General features: G+C 25.0%; 2 protein-coding genes across 4 annotated transcripts in view; one reads left to right on the top strand and one right to left on the bottom strand.

The window, feature by feature from the left end:
* Window positions 1-13,046, top strand: part of LOC129606292 (protein slit) — a 220,591-nt gene extending 207,545 nt beyond the window's left edge. The window contains exons 18-21 of one of the 3 annotated variants that reach the window (XM_055516533.1): window positions 9,610-10,613; window positions 10,733-10,889; window positions 12,024-12,166; window positions 12,907-13,046. In XM_055516533.1, the coding sequence (XP_055372508.1) occupies window positions 9,610-10,613; window positions 10,733-10,889; window positions 12,024-12,166; window positions 12,907-12,993 (1,391 nt within the window). In that variant the 3' untranslated portion in view covers window positions 12,994-13,046. The remainder of the gene's footprint in view (window positions 1-9,609; window positions 10,614-10,732; window positions 10,890-12,023; window positions 12,167-12,906) is intronic. The other 2 variants (XM_055516534.1, XM_055516535.1) reach the window with 2 other exon arrangements.
* An 8,281-nt stretch (window positions 13,047-21,327) lies between these two features.
* Window positions 21,328-22,227, bottom strand: LOC129606398 (transmembrane protein 222). The gene is made up of 3 exons (XM_055516715.1): window positions 21,947-22,227; window positions 21,694-21,895; window positions 21,328-21,634 (listed from the first exon to the last, which is right to left on the bottom strand). The coding sequence occupies exons 1-3, from the start codon at window positions 22,082-22,084 to the stop codon at window positions 21,444-21,446; spliced, it is 531 nt and encodes a 176-aa protein (XP_055372690.1). The 5' UTR covers window positions 22,085-22,227; the 3' UTR covers window positions 21,328-21,443.

A 22,227-nucleotide genomic window follows, 5' to 3' on the forward strand; every position in this document is an offset into this window, starting at 1 on the left:
AGTTAATGTTTCAAAAATATTCACAAAAATGTTGGAATAAAGTTATTTTTGTGCTCACCGTTGAGCATGGGGTGATTTATTTGGACTGAACGTATAAAAATATGAATGATTATATTATGTGCATAAATACACAATTTAAAAAAGAAGTCTTATCCAGCAGTAGTCAATCAATTAGTAATAATTTGAAATAAACAGGAACTTAATTAAATTTTAAAAAGTTCTTGCAGTTCTGTATGTAATGTGGTTTTGCTCTAGCACCCAGCCGATAATATGTTTGGTATGAATATACTAACGCTCTGCAAAAAAAAATTTTTTTTTAAGTAAAATACTCATCATATGCAAATTATACTCTATTAAAGTGTAAAAATAAAACTAAAGTGGTGAACGACAGCAGCAGACTATTTCTGTTCTTAGCCCAGAAACGGTAAAACGGGTTTTTAGGCTCTTTCAACGCCAATTGTAAACTACGCTTCATTCTGGGGAGTCTCATTCATAAATACACCCTTCTGCATACACACATTCATATATACACATATATGTTTACATATATTCATATATGTTTTGTTCTCAACATAAATCGTCCTAATGTAATAATATCGTACTTCGCAAACATTACGTATACCACAAAAAATAAAATAATCAAAATTTTGTTCTGTAAACAAATTGAATGTTATTGAATTTGTATAGCATAACGTAACGATTTTTTTGTTGTTTTCTGTTGCCTTGTATAATATACTTCATTTACACAATGTATGTATATGAGAATACTTAAAAATTTTAATTTCTGCAGACGAATTGAATGTTAATCAATACACTCTTCAGTATAAACATCTAAATATAAACATCTAAATCATATACATAGATATTTTTTTTTCCTTTTCTAACATAACATTAATATACATAAGTGCATGCAATCAACGCAGAACCGTTTTGGCTATTTAGGTTCATAATTTAAAAAAAAAACATGAAAAAAGTAACAGAAATATTTCAGTCTATTCTTTAAGTGTTCATTTCATGATTAATGCACTAATTTCCTTAATTCAATAAATTGTCGTGCGTACTCACTCGCAAAAATTTGTGGATCAATTCAATTGTTCCAAGGTTATTCTTAAAAAAAGTTGAAGTAATTATAAACTAGAAAATAAACTTGACTTAGGTAGTTATAGTTTAAAAGTATACTTTTAAAAAATTTTCTTATACATATATTCTTGTGTGCATGTACATATGTATGTATACTTAAATTTCTACAAATGTTGCTACTCGCAATAAGTGTTTTTCTTATTTCTAAAACTATTACATTTGAACTCAATTTTGCTACGTAAGTATATGAATACATTCAATACATACATATGTATGTATGTACGTACTTTGTTCTATAAAATTTTCACCTCTTAACGTTAAACGTTATTTGTTTAAAATTAAACAAGTTTTTAATTGTTCCACTTAGTGTTCTTGACAACGCGTATTAAAGAAGAAATATTTTTGCTTTTTGAATAAAAAAAAAAAAAAACAAAAAATTTTTGCTTCAAGTTTTGTTTTCGAAGAAAATTTTTTAATTGAGCAAGTTTTCAAGTAAAGAAAAAAAATTAATTAAATAAAGAAAAAAAAAAGTTTTCTTTAATTAAAAATCAATTGATGTCGAAGATTTTAAGTAAAATATTCAGCGAAAAAAAAATAAAAAATTTTGAAAGACAATATCCAAAAAAAATTGGAAAAAAGAAGGTGTTTGACAAAATTGTTTTCATGCATAACTGTGATCTTATATACATATGTAGCTCAATTTCACGCCAACATGCACATCGATGAAACCGCGAAAAAACTACTTACTAAAAATTCTTGTGTTTATCTTTTAATTTCTCTTTTTTTTTATATTTATCTTACAAAATTATTAAAAAATTGATGAAAGAAGAATAATGGTCGCAATCTGATTTACAAAAAAAAAGTTGAAGCAGGGGTCAAAATCGAAATTTTCAAATTTATTTTTGCGTTTCTCTGGTTTTAGTCAATACTTAAAAATGATTAAAGAACAATGTTTTATTTGAAAATAATTATGTAAAAATTTTCAGTGAAATAATTAAAGAGTTCACTATTCTATATATTTAGCTATGTTGTAGAAGTTACATTTTTACGGTACACCCTGATCTTGTTATAACCAATAACAATTATAAATTAGTGGGACGTATATATTCAGAGTTTAGTTTGAGATTTACTAGCACAAATCCTTAAAATTTATAACTTTTTGATTAAAAAATGAACTTTTTTTTATCTCAATGTGAATTACACTATTCTAAACTTTTTTTTTATTGTAGAAGCAATTATTACTTTTACTGAAAGAACAATCATATAATTTTAGATTTCTTAATTACAATAGGTTTCTTACAATTATAATTTTGAAATTTAGATTAAAAACGAGAAAAAATGGAGTTGACCTTGTTAGGAATTGAACGTAGAGGTACGAATTTGTTATAGATGTGTAAATAAATATGCTGTAACTGACTATGGGACAGACTATGACTTTAAGTTGCCGTATAACCATATTAATTTCAGTACAGTGTTTTTCAAAATATTGTGTGTGGCAAACTACTACTTAAGTTGCATGGCAGCTACCAGAAAGAGCCAAGCAATTTTAACGAATTTTATCAAACATATCGGCCCTACTATTATATTTGCTTGTGAGAAATTTCAATATCATAGCTTTTGTAGTTCCTAAGATATAGCCAAATAACTTTTGAAGTTGTACCGCAGCTGCCAGAAGGAGCCAAGCAATTTCAAAAACTTTTATCAAACACATCGTCCCTACTAATATATTCGTTTGTGTGAAATTTCAATACCACAGCTTTTATAGTTTCCGGGATATGGCAAAATAAATTTTTAAATTGTATGGCAACTACCCGAACCGGTGCCCCGATCATGCCCAATTTAAATAGGGTTCTGGCACTTACTCCAATAAATCATTTGTGAAAATTTGGTGAACTTAGCTCAATTAGTTTTTGAGTTATCGTTGGGACGGACGGACGGGCGGACAAACAAAGCTAAATCAACTCAGAATTCGACGCTGATCAAAAATATAAACTTGAGTCTATATATTAGCGTTACAAACGGTAAGGCAAATTTAGCATGCCCTCCGAACATAAAATTTTTAATTTGAAAATGAGAAGTTCAGATGTATTTGAAAAAGGAACAACGCTAAGGAAAATAATTATGTATTAAAAGAATAGGAATTTCTCAAGATATACCAATTTTTTATGTAAATATCTTTATAATTAATATAAAGTATAACAATTACAATTTTTAATATAAAATAACGGTTTTTTATTTTACAGTATTTTAAAGTTAATATATATACGTACATATTTATATCACTCTTAATATATAAATATATAAAATAAAACTGGGCATCTGACAATAAAAAACAATGCATTTCTGTGTTCCAAAATTGTTTTATTCCGTAACCAGGTCCTTATATAATTAATTTTGCTTTTTCAACTTTACTTTATTTGTTACAAAATAAATTCGATTCTTTTCAATTTTTGTTTTCCACAAAAAACAAAAAAAAGAACATAAAAAGCATTTTTGCAATTCAAAATTTAACTAAATTTTTAAATCCTTTTTCTATAGTTAATTAAATTGGTTCTCTGTTATTAACAAAATAAAAATTGAAATCCTTTTAATAATATTTTAAATTCTCTCACACCAAAAACTGAATAAAAAAACATTCACTTAAACTTGTCTAAGTAATGATTTTTCCCTGAAATCGTCGTTTTTTCTTTTTCTTTTCTTGTAACTAAAATCTATAGATTTACATATATACATACACAAAATTTCTTATAATAAATAGAATTAAGAAAAAAAACATAACAAGCGCATCAAAATTAACATAAAATCGAGAATAAAAAATCAAAACAGAAAAACAAAAAAAAATCCGATGTGATCAGCACATAACCGACCACAATGTGTATTGTCTAATTAAGTGAAAGTGTTACAGAATATTATAAAAATGCATTTTTAACATTTCTTTCCAATTTTTAGGACGTAAGTATAAGCTTTTAATTAACACATCTAGTAAAATTTAAATTTGACTCTTAGGGCAGAACTCAAATATGAAATTTCAAGAAATTCCACCAATCTGTTTCGTCAATATGGTAAAAATGTAAAATCCGAGCTCCGATCGTTCAAAAAAATTGTTCATTGTTTTAATACTCCAAATATAAATATCAAATTTCAAGAAAATTGAGTGATTATTTCTCTTTAGATGGAAAATCTACAAGTTCCGCAAAATAGTCCAGTTCCTAAGGCTTGATACATCCCAAAAGCTGATGAATTTATGGCATAGCCAAAACAAACTCACATAAAATATTTCCGGCCGAACTTAAGACTCACGCGTTCGAACGCAGACAGACAGGCCAAAAGCCCGAAAGCCCGTCAGACCGACACCTCTCTAAAAATAGTTTCTTTACGCTTCGCTACTATGGAGATGTAAGTTCCCTCCGAAAACTCGATATGCAAAATTTGCTGCCATCACATAACTTCCCTTATCGTATGCAATGCAGTCGGTAAAAAAGGTATAATATCATAAGGAGAATAATAAAAAAAATATAAAATAAAAATACTAAAAGAGAATAAAAATCTCTTTTATAATGCGTTATTGAAAAACTGATAATGAAGCCAAGTGAAAGAAAGAAAACACACAGCTTTTTTTGCGCAAAAGAAAGTGACAGAAACAGTGATTAAGAACACAAAATTTTTTTAATTGGTATTTCAATACTTAATAAACATTCGGTCAATTCTTTTTCTTCTAATTTTACTTTTTTAATATTGTTATTATTTTGTGTGTCTTCGCCATGGTATAAGAAACTTCAAAATTAATGAAAAAAAAATATAATTTTTACGTAAAGTTTTCATGAAAAGTCAAAAAAAAAAAACGAAATTAATAAGAAGCGAATTGAAACAAAAAAAATTTAAGAGATATTTTTCTTTTATCCTTCAGGATAACTAGAGCATTTTCCATAAAATTTTATAATTAAAAAAGTTTTACGTTTTTTGATAAAATTGAAAAAAAACTCATTTTTTTTTCAAATTGATAAGGGTATAAATTATCATGACACACTAAGCACAAGGATAATTATTCCAAAATAAAGACAAACAAAAATAATTTTGCAAGAAATTTTTTCGTTTATTTTTTTTTTATTTTATTGGAGATTATGGTTGTAATACGCTTGTAATCTTATACTTTTCTTTAAATTAATATTTGTAATAATAAATTTTTTGGAACTCATTTTCATATAAAACTTTGATGAAAATGCCACATTAAAGAAACTTTTTTATATATAAATGTTAAAAAAAAGTTTATAGAAGACAAAAAGAGTTAAAGTAAAAAAAAACTATTGTGTAAAACTTTTTGATTACATAAATATTTTCTTCTCTATCACCAGATAATATAAGTGACAAAATGATTTTCTTTTCCCCTATATAGGAAAAATCTGTAATTCGACCTTTCAATGTTAAACTCAATATTTTATCATTTTATGCATCTTTTAAATAAGATTTTGACGTTATAATGTTGTAAAGAGTTGAAGGGTAACGTGGGGTAAATACAAACAGAAGTAATTGGTGCTTTAAAACATGCTTCGTAAAAAATTTTAGGCTCCAATACCATGTAAAATATTTTTATTTTATGGTATTTTATAAAAAAAATGTTTGCTTTTTTATACTAAATTTTAGAGCAAAACCAATAAATTTACACTTTAGTGCTGAAAATTCTATACTTCTTTATTAATAATTGGGTTCCAGTAATATAGGACGTTTCTAAAAAAATATAGTCGATTTTTCTCTACCCGATTTACTTTTATTTACATACATGCTATACTACATAAGCATTTTTGAACATTGTACAATGTTGGAAGATTAAATTTTTTTAAATGTGGTACTTTTTAAAGTCTACGTTTTGAAAGCATTTTTATAGTGCAAATACCGCCTGTCAAAGAAAAGTCATTAATCCCAGAATTAACATTTATTTGTTAAAATTGCAATTGGCTTCTTATTTTACCAGTTTAAAGTTGTAAACAATGATTGAACAATGATGGACAATGTTGATTCGTTTTTGCTGGCCAAAGGCATTAGTTTCAAAAAATGTTGTTGGAAAATCATTAAAATATTTTTAATTTTAAAAATTCATTACACAATTTTAAAATCGTTTTCATCTTGAATTATACCTTAATTTTATATATGTAACCTTTTCTATATGTAAAATTTAATTGAATGCCAGAAAATATCCTGAAAAACGTGACTTAAAATCAAACGCAAAATGCCACTTGTAAATGGAACGCATAAAAAAGTTCTCCTTTGGTCCTAATGTACTGTTTAATACTGTGAATTAAGACAAAAAAAAAATTACACAAATTTCAAATACGATCTTACTTTGTTTGATTGCAAGATCTCATGATCTGTAATTTGAAAACTTACACAACTAACTTTTAATTGCCTCTACTGTTATTGTAAAGTACGAATGTGCCTGGTAATTAAAGTACTCCTTCGCATAAACTGAAAAACAAATATAAATGCAAGTCTAATGCATAATGTTACACATATTACATGCATCTATTTATCTTAATATCAAAGCTAATAAAAAATTTACACCTATATATGCACATATTTATAAATCTTTTTATTTTACTTCCGGTTTATACGCCAAGAAAAATGTATTTGAAATAATTTTTTCAAATAACGTTATTTGAAAAAATATAACAAAAATTTTATCGCAAATTTATACTTTCAAATATTGCAATAAATAACTCAATTTGTGCATAGTTGATGTTGCATTTAACCAATTTTCTTTATGTATATAACTTCTGACAATATTGAATGCTATAAAGGAGAAAAAACTGTTATAAACATATAAATATTTAATTTTTAATATCTCACATAACTTAACTTTATTTTCTATTTCTGCTGTTCTCTTCTGTGACTTAACCAATTTTTTACACAACAACTATTTTTTTTTTGCCTGCATTTTCTTGTTAAAGTTTAAAAAAATTATAAGGATTTTCAAAACAGGAACCAAAGTATATACGTGATAGTGAAATCCTTAGTTCAATTAAATGATAAATCACTACATTTTGTCCTCTGAGAAATTCTTTAGATATTTTTTGTCCTTTTTTTTTTTAAATAAGACCATAAAATTGATTTTTTCTTTTTTATTTTTTTGGTATCATAAAAATTTCTTGATAATATAAAATAAAACTTAAACTTAATCTAAGAGATGTTAAGTTTAATTTAAGGAATTTGCAAAAGCAAACTTTCCTTGATAATAGTTTCTTTTGTAATATCAAAATTCATCATTGAAATGTCAGTATATCATTTAAAATATTAAAATTCAACCATAAACATATATCCTAATGTTGCAGTAAAATTGGAATTTAATTAGAATAATAGATTATATTACAATGTTATAGCAAAAAGCTCGAACACTTTAAACACTTATTATACGAACACTTTAAAGCTCTCAACTTTATGATTTTTTCTAAGAGAAATAATAAAAAGTTGTTATTTACTTAGCTTTTTAAAATGTACCGTATTTCCTTCAAATTTCCATTACTCAAACTTTTAACTTGATGACACTAACATTGACCCTGGCTAGTCAATTCGTACTTTGCAACCTCTCAAAAATTACTCTTTACGATTTGACGCTTTATACATTATATCAAAATATACTTATGCACAAAAATTAAAATTTCAATAACAACTTTAAGTTTCAGTGATTGTATAGGGTAAAAGTATTGACAATTTTTCGCATATATTTAAACAAAACCAAACTTTCTTCATTTATTATTATTAGGAAAATCTAGAATTTCATTCTCAATAAGAAACAATTATTAAGAAAATAATATCGTAAAACATAATGGGGAAAATTAAAGAAAAAAAAACCTCGATAGCTTTGGTATGTACAAATATAGTACATATAATATTTTTCTTGCATTCTATATAGTGGCAGTAGAAAAACTATATTTGAATAAGGAGAAAAAAACGATAAATTTATTTTTATTCTATTACTAGAAATACTAATAATAAAATATGCTTTTTAAAATCATTTATTGCTAGGGTCTTTTACCATTGTTTGTTGTTCTCAAATTATTTTTAAGTTTCTCTTACAAATTATGAAAAAAACACAGAATAATTTAACAAAAGTGATAGAGTTGAAGGCTAAAAGACTATTTTATTTAGTCATAAAAACAAGAGACAATATTATGTGTGTACTTTAAATCTTCGTTACTTTTGAAAGCAAATAATAACAAACTCAACTGGTCCATGTACAAATCACGTTTAGAACTAAATAAATGTACAGGGCTTGACATATACCTTAGTCACAAATACTGTTTGTAAAAGTTACATACACATAAATGTCTACAGTTTAAGAAAATATACAATTAACCTTTACTGTCATACGGGAAATGTCGCGAAATAGATAAAGATCGTATAAAATTGATTGTGCACACGTTTTTGAAAATTCAGACAGCGTTAAGTCATTGTATTAAATTTTGGATGACTTCTGGTAAAACGCATTTTTTTTTATGCATTTGCTAATAATTTAATATTGTGAACATTTGGATTGAGACACCCGCACAAATGTCCTTAAATACTCAAATTTAAAGATTTATAAACATTCTAAAACAGCCTAAAATTTACATGCCTCACTGTACGAATTTATGTACATATGGATAAATAAAATAATATTTAAAAATGTTTAAAATAACTAACTTTATATTAATGTTATAAAAGCAAAATATAGCTTTAACTTAAAATTGTCGAATAAAGTTATGGTTTGGCTCCACGTATACTCAAGCCAATTGAGAAGAAAAATAATTTAAATTTTCAAGCAAAACTATATCCAATTTTGCAATAGTCATGAAAACACGAAACTTTCTAGCAAAGTTCATATACCAAAATGAATAATTCAAATAACCAAAAAAAAATCAAAGATTTTAAATAAGGCAATACTTTCCATTGGTCTTTTAATAATGTTTTAGAAAAATCAGTTTAGCTGATTCGATAATAGTTTTAGAGTTTTTGAAATATCTTTTTGGTCATTCAAAGAACAAAACAATTTTCCCAAATAACACATGTTTTTTTTGGAAAATATTTAACTCACATAATTTTTGTTTTTTTTTTTTATCTTGAAATAATAGTCAGTAAATATAAAAGAACATCAAGCATTTTAATAAGTAGTTACAGCTTTTTGCTGTCTGAGAAATATTCAAAAAAATAAATCAAGTTTAAGTTACAAACCCTAACCATACAGTGTATAAAAAATGCACATTAAAATAAAGAAAAATAATAATAAAATGTCTGCTAGGAAATAATTTTATGTCCTGCACATAAAAGAGATTCCATTTTGTTCTTTTTTGCAATATCGTGTAAAGCAAAAACATAATCAATACTTTTTTTTTTAATTTATCCTTTTAGCAGTGTAGCAATCATGTAGATACAATGTGTGTTTTTCGATTTAAGTTTTTTTTTATTGGAAAATAAATCATTCGAAAATTTTAAAAAATTTCGTTTTAAAATAAATTTAAAAAAAAATTATTTTTAATTCTCCGTTGTTTTTTATTACAGGTGAATATTGTTCTGAAAAAATCAAATTTTGTTCAGAGGAATTTAATCCTTGTGCGAATTCTGCCAAATGCGTCGATCATTTTACGCATTATTCATGTGAATGTGCTCCAGGTTTCCATGGAACAAATTGTACCGAAGACATTGATGATTGCCAAAATCATATGTGCCAAAATGGTGGTACATGTATTGATGGCATTAATGATTATATATGTAAATGTCCGCCTGAATATAGTGGTAAATATTGTGAAGGAACACCAATTGTAGCTATGATGTATCCTCAAACATCACCATGTCAAAATCATGAATGTAAACATGGTGTTTGCTTTCAACCAAATCCCTCTGGATCAGATTATTTGTGTAGATGCCATCCGGGATTCTCTGGAAAATGGTGTGAATATTTGACAAGTGTCAGTTTTGTTCACAATAATTCATTTGTTGAAATGGAACCATTACGAACAAAACCAGAAGCAAATGTAACAATCATTTTTAGTAGTACACAAGAAAACGGTGTACTAATGTATGATGGTGAAAACGAACATTTAGCTGTTGAGTTATTTAATGGTCGAATAAGAGTCAGTTATGATGTTGGAAATTATCCAGTTTCAACAATGTATAGTTTTGAAATGGTTTCAGACGGAAAATATCATACAGTAGAATTATTAGCAATTAAGAAAAATTTCACTTTAAGAGTAGACGGAGGTCTTGCCAGATCTATTATAAATGAAGGAACAAAAGATTACTTAAAATTGACATCACCAATGTATTTGGGTGGTTTAGCTGCAGAACCCGGACAACAAGCATATAAAAATTGGCATTTAAGAAATTTAACAAGTTTTATGGGATGTATGAAAGAAGTGTGGATTAATCATAAATTAGTTGATTTTATGAATGCTAAGAAACAGCAAAAAATAACTCCGGGGTGTGCCCTTTTAGAAGGTGATACCGATGAGGAAGAATTAATGGAAGCAATGCAAGAAATGCATGAAACGCCAGAAGAAAAAGAAGTAATTAAACTTGAAAAAGCAAAAAAAAAAAACCAAAAAAATGTTTTTATATCGCCTTTTTTATATATTTAATATTCCGAAAAAAATATTATTTTTTCATTTTTTTTTTTTAATTTTAGGTTGATCCATGTGAAAATAATCGATGTCGCCGTGGAAGCCGTTGTATTCCAAGCAGTAATACAAAAGATGGTTATACATGTAAGTGCAAACAAGGAACAAGAGGAAAATATTGTGATCAAGGTGAGCCTACTACATCAGAGCCGCCCACATCTACTGGTACATAGAATTCATTATTTAATATTCATTCTTTTTCATTTTTCTTTTCATTCAACTTTATTTGTTGTCAAAAAATATTCATTAGATGGAATTATGATTTCACATTCAATATCGCACTCACATTGTTTTCTACGCATACATATACATATATGCATTCTTTTCTTCTTTAAGAATAATGCTAGCTTTGAATTATTATTTAAAAAATTAATTATAAAGTCCAATAACGGCAAATGCGAATACAAATATATTTTATTGCTATCGCTAAAGCACATATGTATATCATTAGAACTCAATCATTAAAACCTTAAATTGCCTTACCGCTTGTAACGCTAAGAAATAATGGTCTTAGATATGAGCTCAAGTGTATGTTTTCTATCAGTGTAGAATTCTGAGTCGTTTTAGCTTTGTCTGTCCGTCTGTCCATCCGTCCGTCCGCCCCAACAATAACTCAAAAATTAATTGAGCTAAGTTCACCAAATTTTCACAAATGATTTATTATAGTAAATGCCAGAATTCTTTTTAAATTGGATATGATCATGGTACTGGGTTCAGGTAGCTGCCATACAACTTCAAAAGTAGATTGGCCATATCTTAGAAAGTATTGAAAAGACTGTACTGAAATTTTGCATAAAATAATATGGTAATACGACAAGTTAAAGTCATAATCTGTCCTATAGTCAGCTACGGCATATTTATTCGCACATATGATAGAAAATTCGTACGGGTATCACAGAGTTGACACGGTCAGCTCTTTTTTTCTCATTTATTCTAAAATTTATAGAAACAAAATTAAAAGTATAAAAATTTATTTGATAAAATGTATCCTTATTTTTGCAATATTTTCATTCGCTTCACAGTACTTTGACACTAAATTTACATAAATCGCAATAAATTAAAGACCACTCCCATTTGAAAAAACCATAATTTTAGGAGCACTCACCTACATTTTACATATATACAATTTATATTACATGGACATATACAATTTTTATTATTATTTGACAACTAAGATTGGGACTAAATGTAAAAATTTAATATTACACAAATCTTTTTCAATTTTGTAATAAAACATTGGTTTTTATTTTTTACAAAATATATTAATAAATTTTTAAATTGTTTTATCCCCATGAAAAGCTGCTTCAACTTGCCGTAAAGAACAAGTTAAAGAATATTATACAGAAAATGATTGTCGATCTCGACAACCTTTGAAGTATGCCAAATGTGTTGGTGGCTGCGGTAACCAATGTTGTGCAGCTAAAGTCGTTCGGCGAAGAAAGGTAAGAATCGTATACGCACTTTCGCCTTCAAAATTGTTTTGAATCCTTCAGTAAATAGTTTTTGGTAAAAGAGAGGAACCTTAAAAGCAATTTTTTTGAAAAGTCTAGTCACTACCACTAATTTTAATACCAAATTTTTTCCTTTCGTGAAAAAATTTGGTTTTATTTTAACATTGATAAAAATAGCAAACAAAAAAATTTTTCAAATTTTTTATTTGCTATATAAAGTTTATGTTTTGCAAAATGTGTTTGATCTTTTTACCTACTTTTTTGACACTTCACAAGTAATTTGCCTTTTAATAAACTTTCAAGAAAATATACCTTGTCAATTAACTTTGAAGGTTATAACGAAAACTACGTCTAATTAAACAAATTGAGTAAATGAAATTACTAACATATTCACTATTACAAAAATCATAATAATATTAATCAAAGTTGATAAACTCATTTGAAAATTTGGAGTTATAAAAATAAATTGATCCCCAAATGATCAACCATCTTTTAGCTTCAACCAATATTTTACAACTAGACATTCTTCACCGGCATTCTTCAAAAAATTGTCTTTAGTTTTGAAAACTTTTGACGTTCGATAAAAGCCTCATTGGTTTTAAGATAAAACACATGTAATAAAACACGTTTAAATATGAGATTCAAAATTATTTAAGATTCTTCTAAAAATAAGTACATATGTATAATGTAATTACAGGATATTAAAAATATATTTTGTATTCTTTTTATAGGTGCGGATGATATGCAACAATAATACAAAATATGTTAAAAATCTAGATATAGTAAGAAAGTGTGGTTGTTCAAAAAAATGTTACTGACTGAAAGATGCGACTACCCAAGTTATAAATATTTATACACATAATAATAACAATAATAACTTAAATTTAACTAATATTAGCAATTATAATATAAACAAAACATTAGTTGTAAGCATTAATAGTAATTACAATAATAATAATAATCATAATATTCAATTAAGTAGATATGAAAATTTAAAAGAAAAAAATTCTCATAATGATAATGAAAATGTTGAAGATTATGATGATTCTGAAAAAAAAATCATCGTAAGTAATAAGGAAGATACTAAAACATTATTTGACAAAAACCAAAATAGTAAAGAAAAAAGTTGTGACGCTAGCTACAAAGAAATATATTTCGATAGAGATTATATAAATACTGACGCTAATGATGGCATTAACAATGATAGCAGTGGTAATCTAAAAAAAGACTCACTTTCTACAAATTTCGAATATGAGTATATGTCTGACCAATCAGTTAATGAAGATTCAAAAGACTTTTATGACATTAGTAATGAACAGGATTTGGAAGAAAATTTTAAAGATAAAATAGTTAATAAAGAACCAAATACTACCAGTGACGTGGGTCACGACTATCAGGGTGACGACAGTTATGTAAACATTCAGTATTCCAATTCAAATGAGACGTTAAATGATGAAGCCTTAATTGAAGAAGCAGTAATCTTTGATAAGAAATATGATAATTTTTATAAAAATATTAAACGTCTTGATAAAAAAATTTTAGACAACAATGAATCATTTCTTCAAAGGAAAAAAAATGGTGACAATAATGAAGAAGATGATTATGATGACGATGATGATGATGTTGATGATGATGGAGATAATGTTAATATTGAAGAAAATAGTAAAACTTCAAAATTGTTGTATAATAAACCGCAAAATAAATATTTTCGTAAAAACACTAATGATGCTATTAAAATTATTGCAACACCTTATGGTAGAGTTGGTGTTGTCTATGAAAAGTCAAAATCCAGTCATAATGAAGAAGATGATAGCATAGATAATATAACAGAAAATATTGAAGAAATTAAAACATCGATATCTTCATCATCAAGTGCTATTGCATCACAACGAAGTAAAATAACACCAGTTTTAACACCAGATGGTAAAATTGCACTGCTGTATCGTGGCGCTTCTGAAATATCCAAATATGAACCTTTAAATCCAAATTTTATTAATCCTAATTTAGACAATAATAATAGCAATAACAATAATAATAATCATATTAATGTTAATATTAACTACACAAGTGCCATACAAGATATAAAAAGAAAACAACAAAATTTATATGAAAGCAGTGAAGAAGATTTAGGGTACGATGATGATGAGGATGAGGAAATTGATGATGAAGGAGATACAGATAGTTCAAATGAACAAGGAAATATATCTGAGGCTAATGAAAATAACAAAGAATCAACATTATTAGAATCATCTACGCCGAATCCTGACGATACAATAATTTATAATAATAACACTGCACTTCCAAATATTAATCGTCCTTTATCTGAAGTTTTAGGTATTAAAAAACACCAATTTAAGCAATTTCGCATTAAAGATGAAAAATTAGATCTTATGACTTCAACAGAAGCTTTAATAGAACCAACTACAATATCATCATCGATAGCCAATAATAATTTAAAAATTCAAAATAATGCAAACCCACATTCTTGGTATGGATCTCGAACTTCAATTTTAAATTATAATACACCTAACCAAGATTTACCTAATGAAAAATTTCATCAAAATGATATAGAAGATCATACAATTAATAATGATGGTAATGAAGAAGAGAGCAAAAATGAAAATGATGAGGATGAGAGAATACCTGATAACATGTTCTCGAAACATGACGTCGTTAATTTAGCTATCATACCACATTTTGACGAAGAGTTTGAGATGCAACAAGAGCACTATCGTAACGAATTCACGTTTGCTTCAGCTTCTAATTTCCGAAAAAATTATAAAAATTTTCAAAGAATCCATTGTTTATTTCAAATGGTCTTTTGTTTTATTTTTACATCAACTGTTTCTCAAATATTTGAATATATATTAAACACTATAGCATCAATTGGTTACACATAATAATTGACATTGATAACATGAAAGTAAGCTAAATTTAGAACAATTTTTTTGCTAAATTAATTTGAGAGATCAGAAAAAATAAAACCGGAATTACACAAAAAATAAAACAGTATATAAATTTATTATAGATTGTTACTTCGTAGAACTACATATACATACATAGCATAGTACGCGTACAAAATACATATATTTATACAATTAGCTGTTTATATGTAAAAATATTTATACACACAATATATAACAACATTAATGTTTTAAATGTATGTATTTTTATATGTCTTATGATAGATTTTTCTGTTCTCAATCTAACCTCTAAACAAATTTTTGAGTTATACCTAAAGTTTTTAATTAATTAAGTTGAATTCTAAACAGGTGATGTTGAAAATAAAACAAATAAAGTTATTTTGAAACTAGACAACCTTAAAAACGAATACTAGCGAAGTAATTGCTTTCTACCGCACAAAAAAATTTAAATTTATCAAATAAAATATATAATACTAGACTACAAAAAGCATTCTAAAAATATTTTTCATATAGTTTTACATGCCACATCAAGTTTTTACCATAATTTTTACTATTTTCATTTTTATATCAAGCCTGTAGTATCCTTTATACATACATACTATAAAAGCCGACTTTAGGTATTAAACTCAATCATTCATATTATCTTAGACGCGTAACTGGAAGTAATGCAGATTCCAAAATTTTGAGATTTTTAGCATAAAACTTCATATTTCAAAATTAATGTTGTTCTAAAGATTAAAGAATCTGTAATATCCCATAATCTTAAGTGGGGTGGCTAAGATAATATGGATGAATATTTAAGTAAAATATAAATAAGAAATTCATTTCTCTAAATAAAAATTATGCTTGTCATAAAAATATACAAAAATATTTAATCAACGCTATATAATGTCTTTATGAATATAGAAACAGAAAAGTATATAATAAATGAAACGAAATAAAATATTTATTTTTTAATGTAATTATTATTATTATTATATAAATATAAATATAGTATATATATATATATATATGTATTTATGTATATATAGTTATTATAATATTTTATACCGTACATAAATATGCATTTTATAATATTTTTTACGTGAACATTACAGCCTAGTCCTTAGAATAATAAATTTTTTAAAAAATATAAATCAAACGAAAAACGCTCATAATCTGTACCAGCTCTTATAGAGTTTTATAATGAAAAAAAATTAGCAAAAGAAAAACTCAACTCAACAATTTCATTTGTTATATTCAGGGTTACATTAATATCTCCATAATTTCATTACAAACAGCTAGGTTAACATAACATAAAATAATATAAAACTAAATAATAAAATCAAATTTTATTCACCCAATAATCAATCTATTAAGTTAAAATATTTGAAATATAATACAAAGTTCTAGAAATACATACCTCCAATAACAATAAATTTAAGATAAACACAAAACAACCAATTTATATAATATAAAAATAATAAAATGACTTTATATATAAAAAAAGAAACTATAGCCAAAACTTACTACCACATACATACAAAAATACAATAAATACGATTCATAAATTTCTATTATTACCACACCATCTAAATACATAACATGTCAAGAAATATTCGGGTGGAGTATATTTATGAAATGCAAGCTTTGTTTTATTAATTACAATTTATTGAAATTTTTAAAATTCTATTCTATAACGATCTATTATACGATCTATTATACGTATGTATTTAAAATTCACTTGAAAAGTCATAATGATGAGCAAGAAAATAAAAATTATATTCCACAAACTTCTGATAAAACCCAGTCAGAAAAAGTTCTTTTAAGAAAAATTAAGTAACTGCCAAAATCTTTTATACAGACATTTTCTTTCTAAATCACATGTCTCTTAATGTAAATATCAAAACAATTTCCTTTCTTATCCAATGTAATTTTGGTTTTATTGACCGTCGAATAATATATTCAAGCAATTCATAACTCATTTTAAATTTTCTGTATGCAATGATTAAAAATATCTTGTTGAAAATTGATAAGAAAACTTTAATTTATAATCATGGAACTATTTAGAAAAATATGGGCCTAGTCTAATGTACACATCAATAAACACAAATTTTGTTTCCAGTTTCAGTAAACTATAAACTGTTGAAGGAAATATTCCTTCACATAACCAAATAATTCGCAATTCGTAAAAACGAAAAACATTTAAAAAAATATATAAAATATAAAATAAAAATTTAAGTTAAGCAGGAAATAATTTAATCAAAATTTTGAAAATCATTTGCGATGAATTATTTATATATTAGATTAAAATAAAATAACATTCTAGTATATAATTCACTTTACTATTTTAAATGTGATTAAATATATACTTAGTAATACCGGAGTCTTATCCATTTTCCTTCGTATATATCTCAAAATTTTTGAAATTTCCTGTTATGTGTTGCGATGTGTTTCTGTTATGTGTTTCAAGATCGTAAAAATCTAAATTCATTCTAATATCTAAGTGGATATATCAATGTTTTAACTTAAAGAAATATTTAATTATTATTATATAATAAAATAGTTTTCAAATTTGAAAATCCTATTTAATATAAAAATCAATTTTCACTCAAAACTTTGTATTTCATTTAGAATAAACTACACGAAATTTTAAAATTTAAAAAAAAAAATTGTAAAAGATCAAACAAATTTGGTAAATATTTTACTCCCTAAATCTATAATAAAATTATAAAATTTAAAAAAATATATTCACGCTCTAACCAAGAAATATTAATGACATAAAATTTCAATTTGTAAAAACATACCAAAATGTGCACACCTTATATAAGATGTAAAAATCGCACATATGAACATGTAAAATTAACGTACTTGAATTTACAAATTTTTCTTTTATATAGTTTTTCAAAATTCAAAACAAGCGAAAAAATATTTGAGACAGTTTTTGTATTCTTATGATTAATTAATTAAAATGGTAATATGTATAAACATAACTTTAAATAGAAAGTTAAATAAATTTTTTTTGAAACCTTTTACTATTTTGCTCAAAAGTTTTACTAAGACGAGCGTACATCAAAACACATTTTTGACAAAAATAGCGAATAAAAAATTTTTTAATTGAAAATAAAGAATAATAACTTATAGTTTTTAATAAAAAAAAATAGTTTTAACGAAATGATTTTGTTTTTCAAATTTAATAAACAATTCTTATAGTTAAAAATAAATTAGAAAACTAAATTGGAAGAAAACTTAAAATAATATGGGTAGTCGCATGTAAAATTTAAGATAAAACAAAATATATGTATGATATTAAACAAAAATTGTGTTTTTTTTTGTTTGTAATATTTCCATTTTTAAAAAATAAAATAATGTTAAACGTCTATATATATATATATATATATATATATATATATATATATATATGTATATATAATCATTAAACTTTGTGGATTCAATTAAGTTGTAAAATATTAAAATAGATTACAAATAACCATATTACAATAAATCGATAACATTTTTAAAGTATGTAAACGAATATCATTGGAAAAATGTATGTAATTACTCATTGAAATTTAATTTATATGTTTTTACATATTAATATTAAAATTATTGAAGATTTGCTGGATAAATATAAGATTTCTTGCTTAGATAAAACTCATAAAGAGGCTAAAGAGTGAAATGATGATGAATTAATATTTCACTTGTTTTAATTTTGTTCTTGTTTTTTGTTTATTGCAATCTTATGGTTATTTGATTAATCTATGGTTCCACAAAATAGAAAAAATTCAAAATTAGATTATTAATACATACATATGTATTAAAATGAATTGTAAAATATTAAATATAACTTATTCCTTTTCATAAAACTAATAAAAAAAAATTTCATATCCTATTTTAATGAAAAATTCATCATATAATTTAAATATTATTTTATTTGTATCTATTTTTCAAATATGATTTTTCAATATTATTTGAAATTTTTATATATGGCACCATATAATTTTTTTTCGTTACTATAAAACCTTAACATTTTACACTTATTAACTGATTGAGAAAGTAATAATTTTCTCTTTTCTGATTTACAAAAAAAAATTCACGGTCCAAACGAAGAAGTTCGCAGTTATTATTAGAAATATATGATAATGAATAAAATATAAAAAATATTTTATAATGAGTATGAATTCATAATAAAATGATTTATTATATTTTCAGCTAGTCTCAAAAGAAAAGCTATTGTAAACGAAAGAACTTTGCTTGAATTTTATATGCCATAAAGTAGTGTTTCAAAAACAGTAATTTTATCATCTTTGGTTGAGCTATGATTTTTTCATCTTTTGTTTGAGTTATATTATTGTCAAATGGTTTATGGGCTAAAGCTTGCGCTTATAAATTACAGATAATTTATTTTTAATTAAACTAATTTAAAAGCAATAGCAGCTTTTCCAATATTCTTATTATCATTAATGTTTTTAGTCAATACTAAATGCATTATAACAGTCTTTCTGTGTCCTGTTTGTAATAAATTAATTTTTGTTAATTAGTTATTTTATTATTGTTGCGAAAAAAGAAAAGTTAACCAAACTACAAACATATATTATTACAAAATTGATATATTCATACAAAAGAAAATATTTTTCCATTATCTTCGTTACCTAGAAAACAATCTTCTTTATTAACAAAAACACAAATTATGATTAAATTAACCATTAATTTAAAAATGCTAATTTTACATAGAAAATCTATATATATTTTCAAAATAATTTCAGCCTGACTTCAAATTTTATTTTAATTGAGAGTTTTTTTTTTAATATAATATATAACATATGTTTAAATTTATTAAATTATTTTATTTAAATGATTTTTTTAATTAAAGTAAAATATATTTTTTTATAATCACAACAAATTAACTTAAGTTATTTTTTATTTTTATAATATACATATAAATAAACATATTGCATAAATTAATATAAATTGTTTCGAAATTTCTTATTAATGTCGTTTTGATTAAAGTAGCAGTATAAATTTATTACAAATACATACATTTTATATTATACTTTTTAATATAAAAAGAATATTAACAAAGGTTAATAATACAAATTTTATTATAAATACAAATTCATTTATATAAATAAAATATAATTTGTAATTAATTGTACGAAATTATTTGTAAAGAAAATCAAAAAAAATTTATATAATATATAACATATACCTACATACATATAAAGCTAAATTTAAATACATACATATGAAATAAAATATTAATTGTAAAAAAAGTTGTTTTTTAATACTATACATTTAATTTCATTTAAATATATTAGAGTTCATCCCATTTATCAAGAGAAAATTTCTCTTCAATTTGAATGCATTTCTGCTATTAAAAAATCCCATTCTAAAACTGTGTGATAAATAAATATTACATAATGTAATTAAAATGTTACATAAAATAGTTATGTAACACTAAACGCTAGAACATAATGAAAAATGGCAAAATTATGCTATTAACAAAGTTAATGGATTTTGCTATAAGCAATATTCTCAATAATATCAACTACATATGTATTTTCAAACTTATTTAAGAAAATTGAAAGTTACCCTTACCTCAAAATTGCAATAATATAGTATTAATACAATTATGGGTTACGTATTGAGCTTTTGTATTGAGTTGTATTAGTTTTACTTTGCTACAATTCAAAAGCTTTAGTGTTTAAAGTAATTTACAGCTAAAGTGTTTATTTAGTGCGAGAACATTTTGACTTTTTTAAATATTTAGTTAACCAATGAAACTTCAAGATCATGTATTGCATCAAATGCATAACCGGCAGAACATGGACAAAAAGCGCTCCCAATGTCTACTCGTGACTTTTAAACTTTTGATAGTCTAGATTTTATCAAATAATATAGCTAATGTGACCACTAAGCGATTTCTAATCTCTATATTCCTCCATATACTATAAAAACTTGTTTCTCTAACCAGCTGCACTCAGAACGGTTAAAAAATATTATTCCAAATCTCTACTTCTTGACCACTTAAACCCATTAAATTCTAAGTTTAACAATACAAAATAACTAAGCAATTTCTAAGTTCAATGAACCTACATAATATATTATTTTATAAAATAAGCTTTTTACTTTAATGTGTTGTCTTCATTTCATATTGACAGGATATGTGGCAAAAAAAAGCATGCAATTGCATTACGTTCTGCATTTTGACACAAGAATTCGTATTCGTAGTTGCAGAAAATATCATCATTTGAATGTTTTAAACACTTTTATTCTCTTCATTTTTTTTTTTATTGAATCTGATACATTTTTTTCTTGCTCATATGTTAAATCACATCAGTTATTCCTTAATTTTATCTTAGAACTTAAACAACAAAAGCTAATACAGTGCATATTGAAACTATTATAAAAAATGGTAACCATGTTTTTAAAAATCCAGAAATCCCAACATATTTTCCACAGAAAAACATCCAACCTGCCAATATTACCATTCCCCAGTATGATCTACCATTATATTGCATCATTGAAAGAGACATTCCAACATGTGAGTGACAATCTACAAAAATTAATTTTATAACATTGTTTTGAAAAATTTCTGAAATATAGAATTCATACTATCCCAAAGAAGATTATGCATTTTTGTCCCATAAATAACTGAAGCTTTTGAAACAGATTCATCCCACTCTTCTCTTCCACCAGTAACATTATCCGGATTCAAAATTAAGAATCGGGTAGGTCTTCCGAATCCCATATTATCTTCCGAAACAAAATATGATCCAGCAAAATCTCTTATGACCCCATTAGACATCGCTATGCCCTTCAAAATACGAAATTGTTTAAAGAAATAAATTTTTTAGAAACATATTACCATATGCCCAATAAATGGGAAAAACCATGTTAGAACTGGAATTGGAGTCCACACAATACAAAATGGATATTTGTCCGTATCGAAATTAATTACTGGACTTGATGTGGGTATCATTCTATATATGACTTCAGAATTCATAAAAAAATTTAATTTAAATATTTTTCAATTATAAAAAATAATGTGCAAATTTGCATTCACTCAATTAAAAATTCTTGTGTATACAAAAATGTAGTTTTTATTTTACTTCAGCTTTTTTCCTCTTACTATTTATGACATTCTGA

The sequence above is a fragment of the Condylostylus longicornis genome, unplaced genomic scaffold (genome assembly GCF_029603195.1).
Source record: "Condylostylus longicornis isolate FDR11 unplaced genomic scaffold, ASM2960319v2 ptg000018l, whole genome shotgun sequence".
Classification (NCBI taxonomy): domain Eukaryota; kingdom Metazoa; phylum Arthropoda; class Insecta; order Diptera; family Dolichopodidae; genus Condylostylus; species Condylostylus longicornis.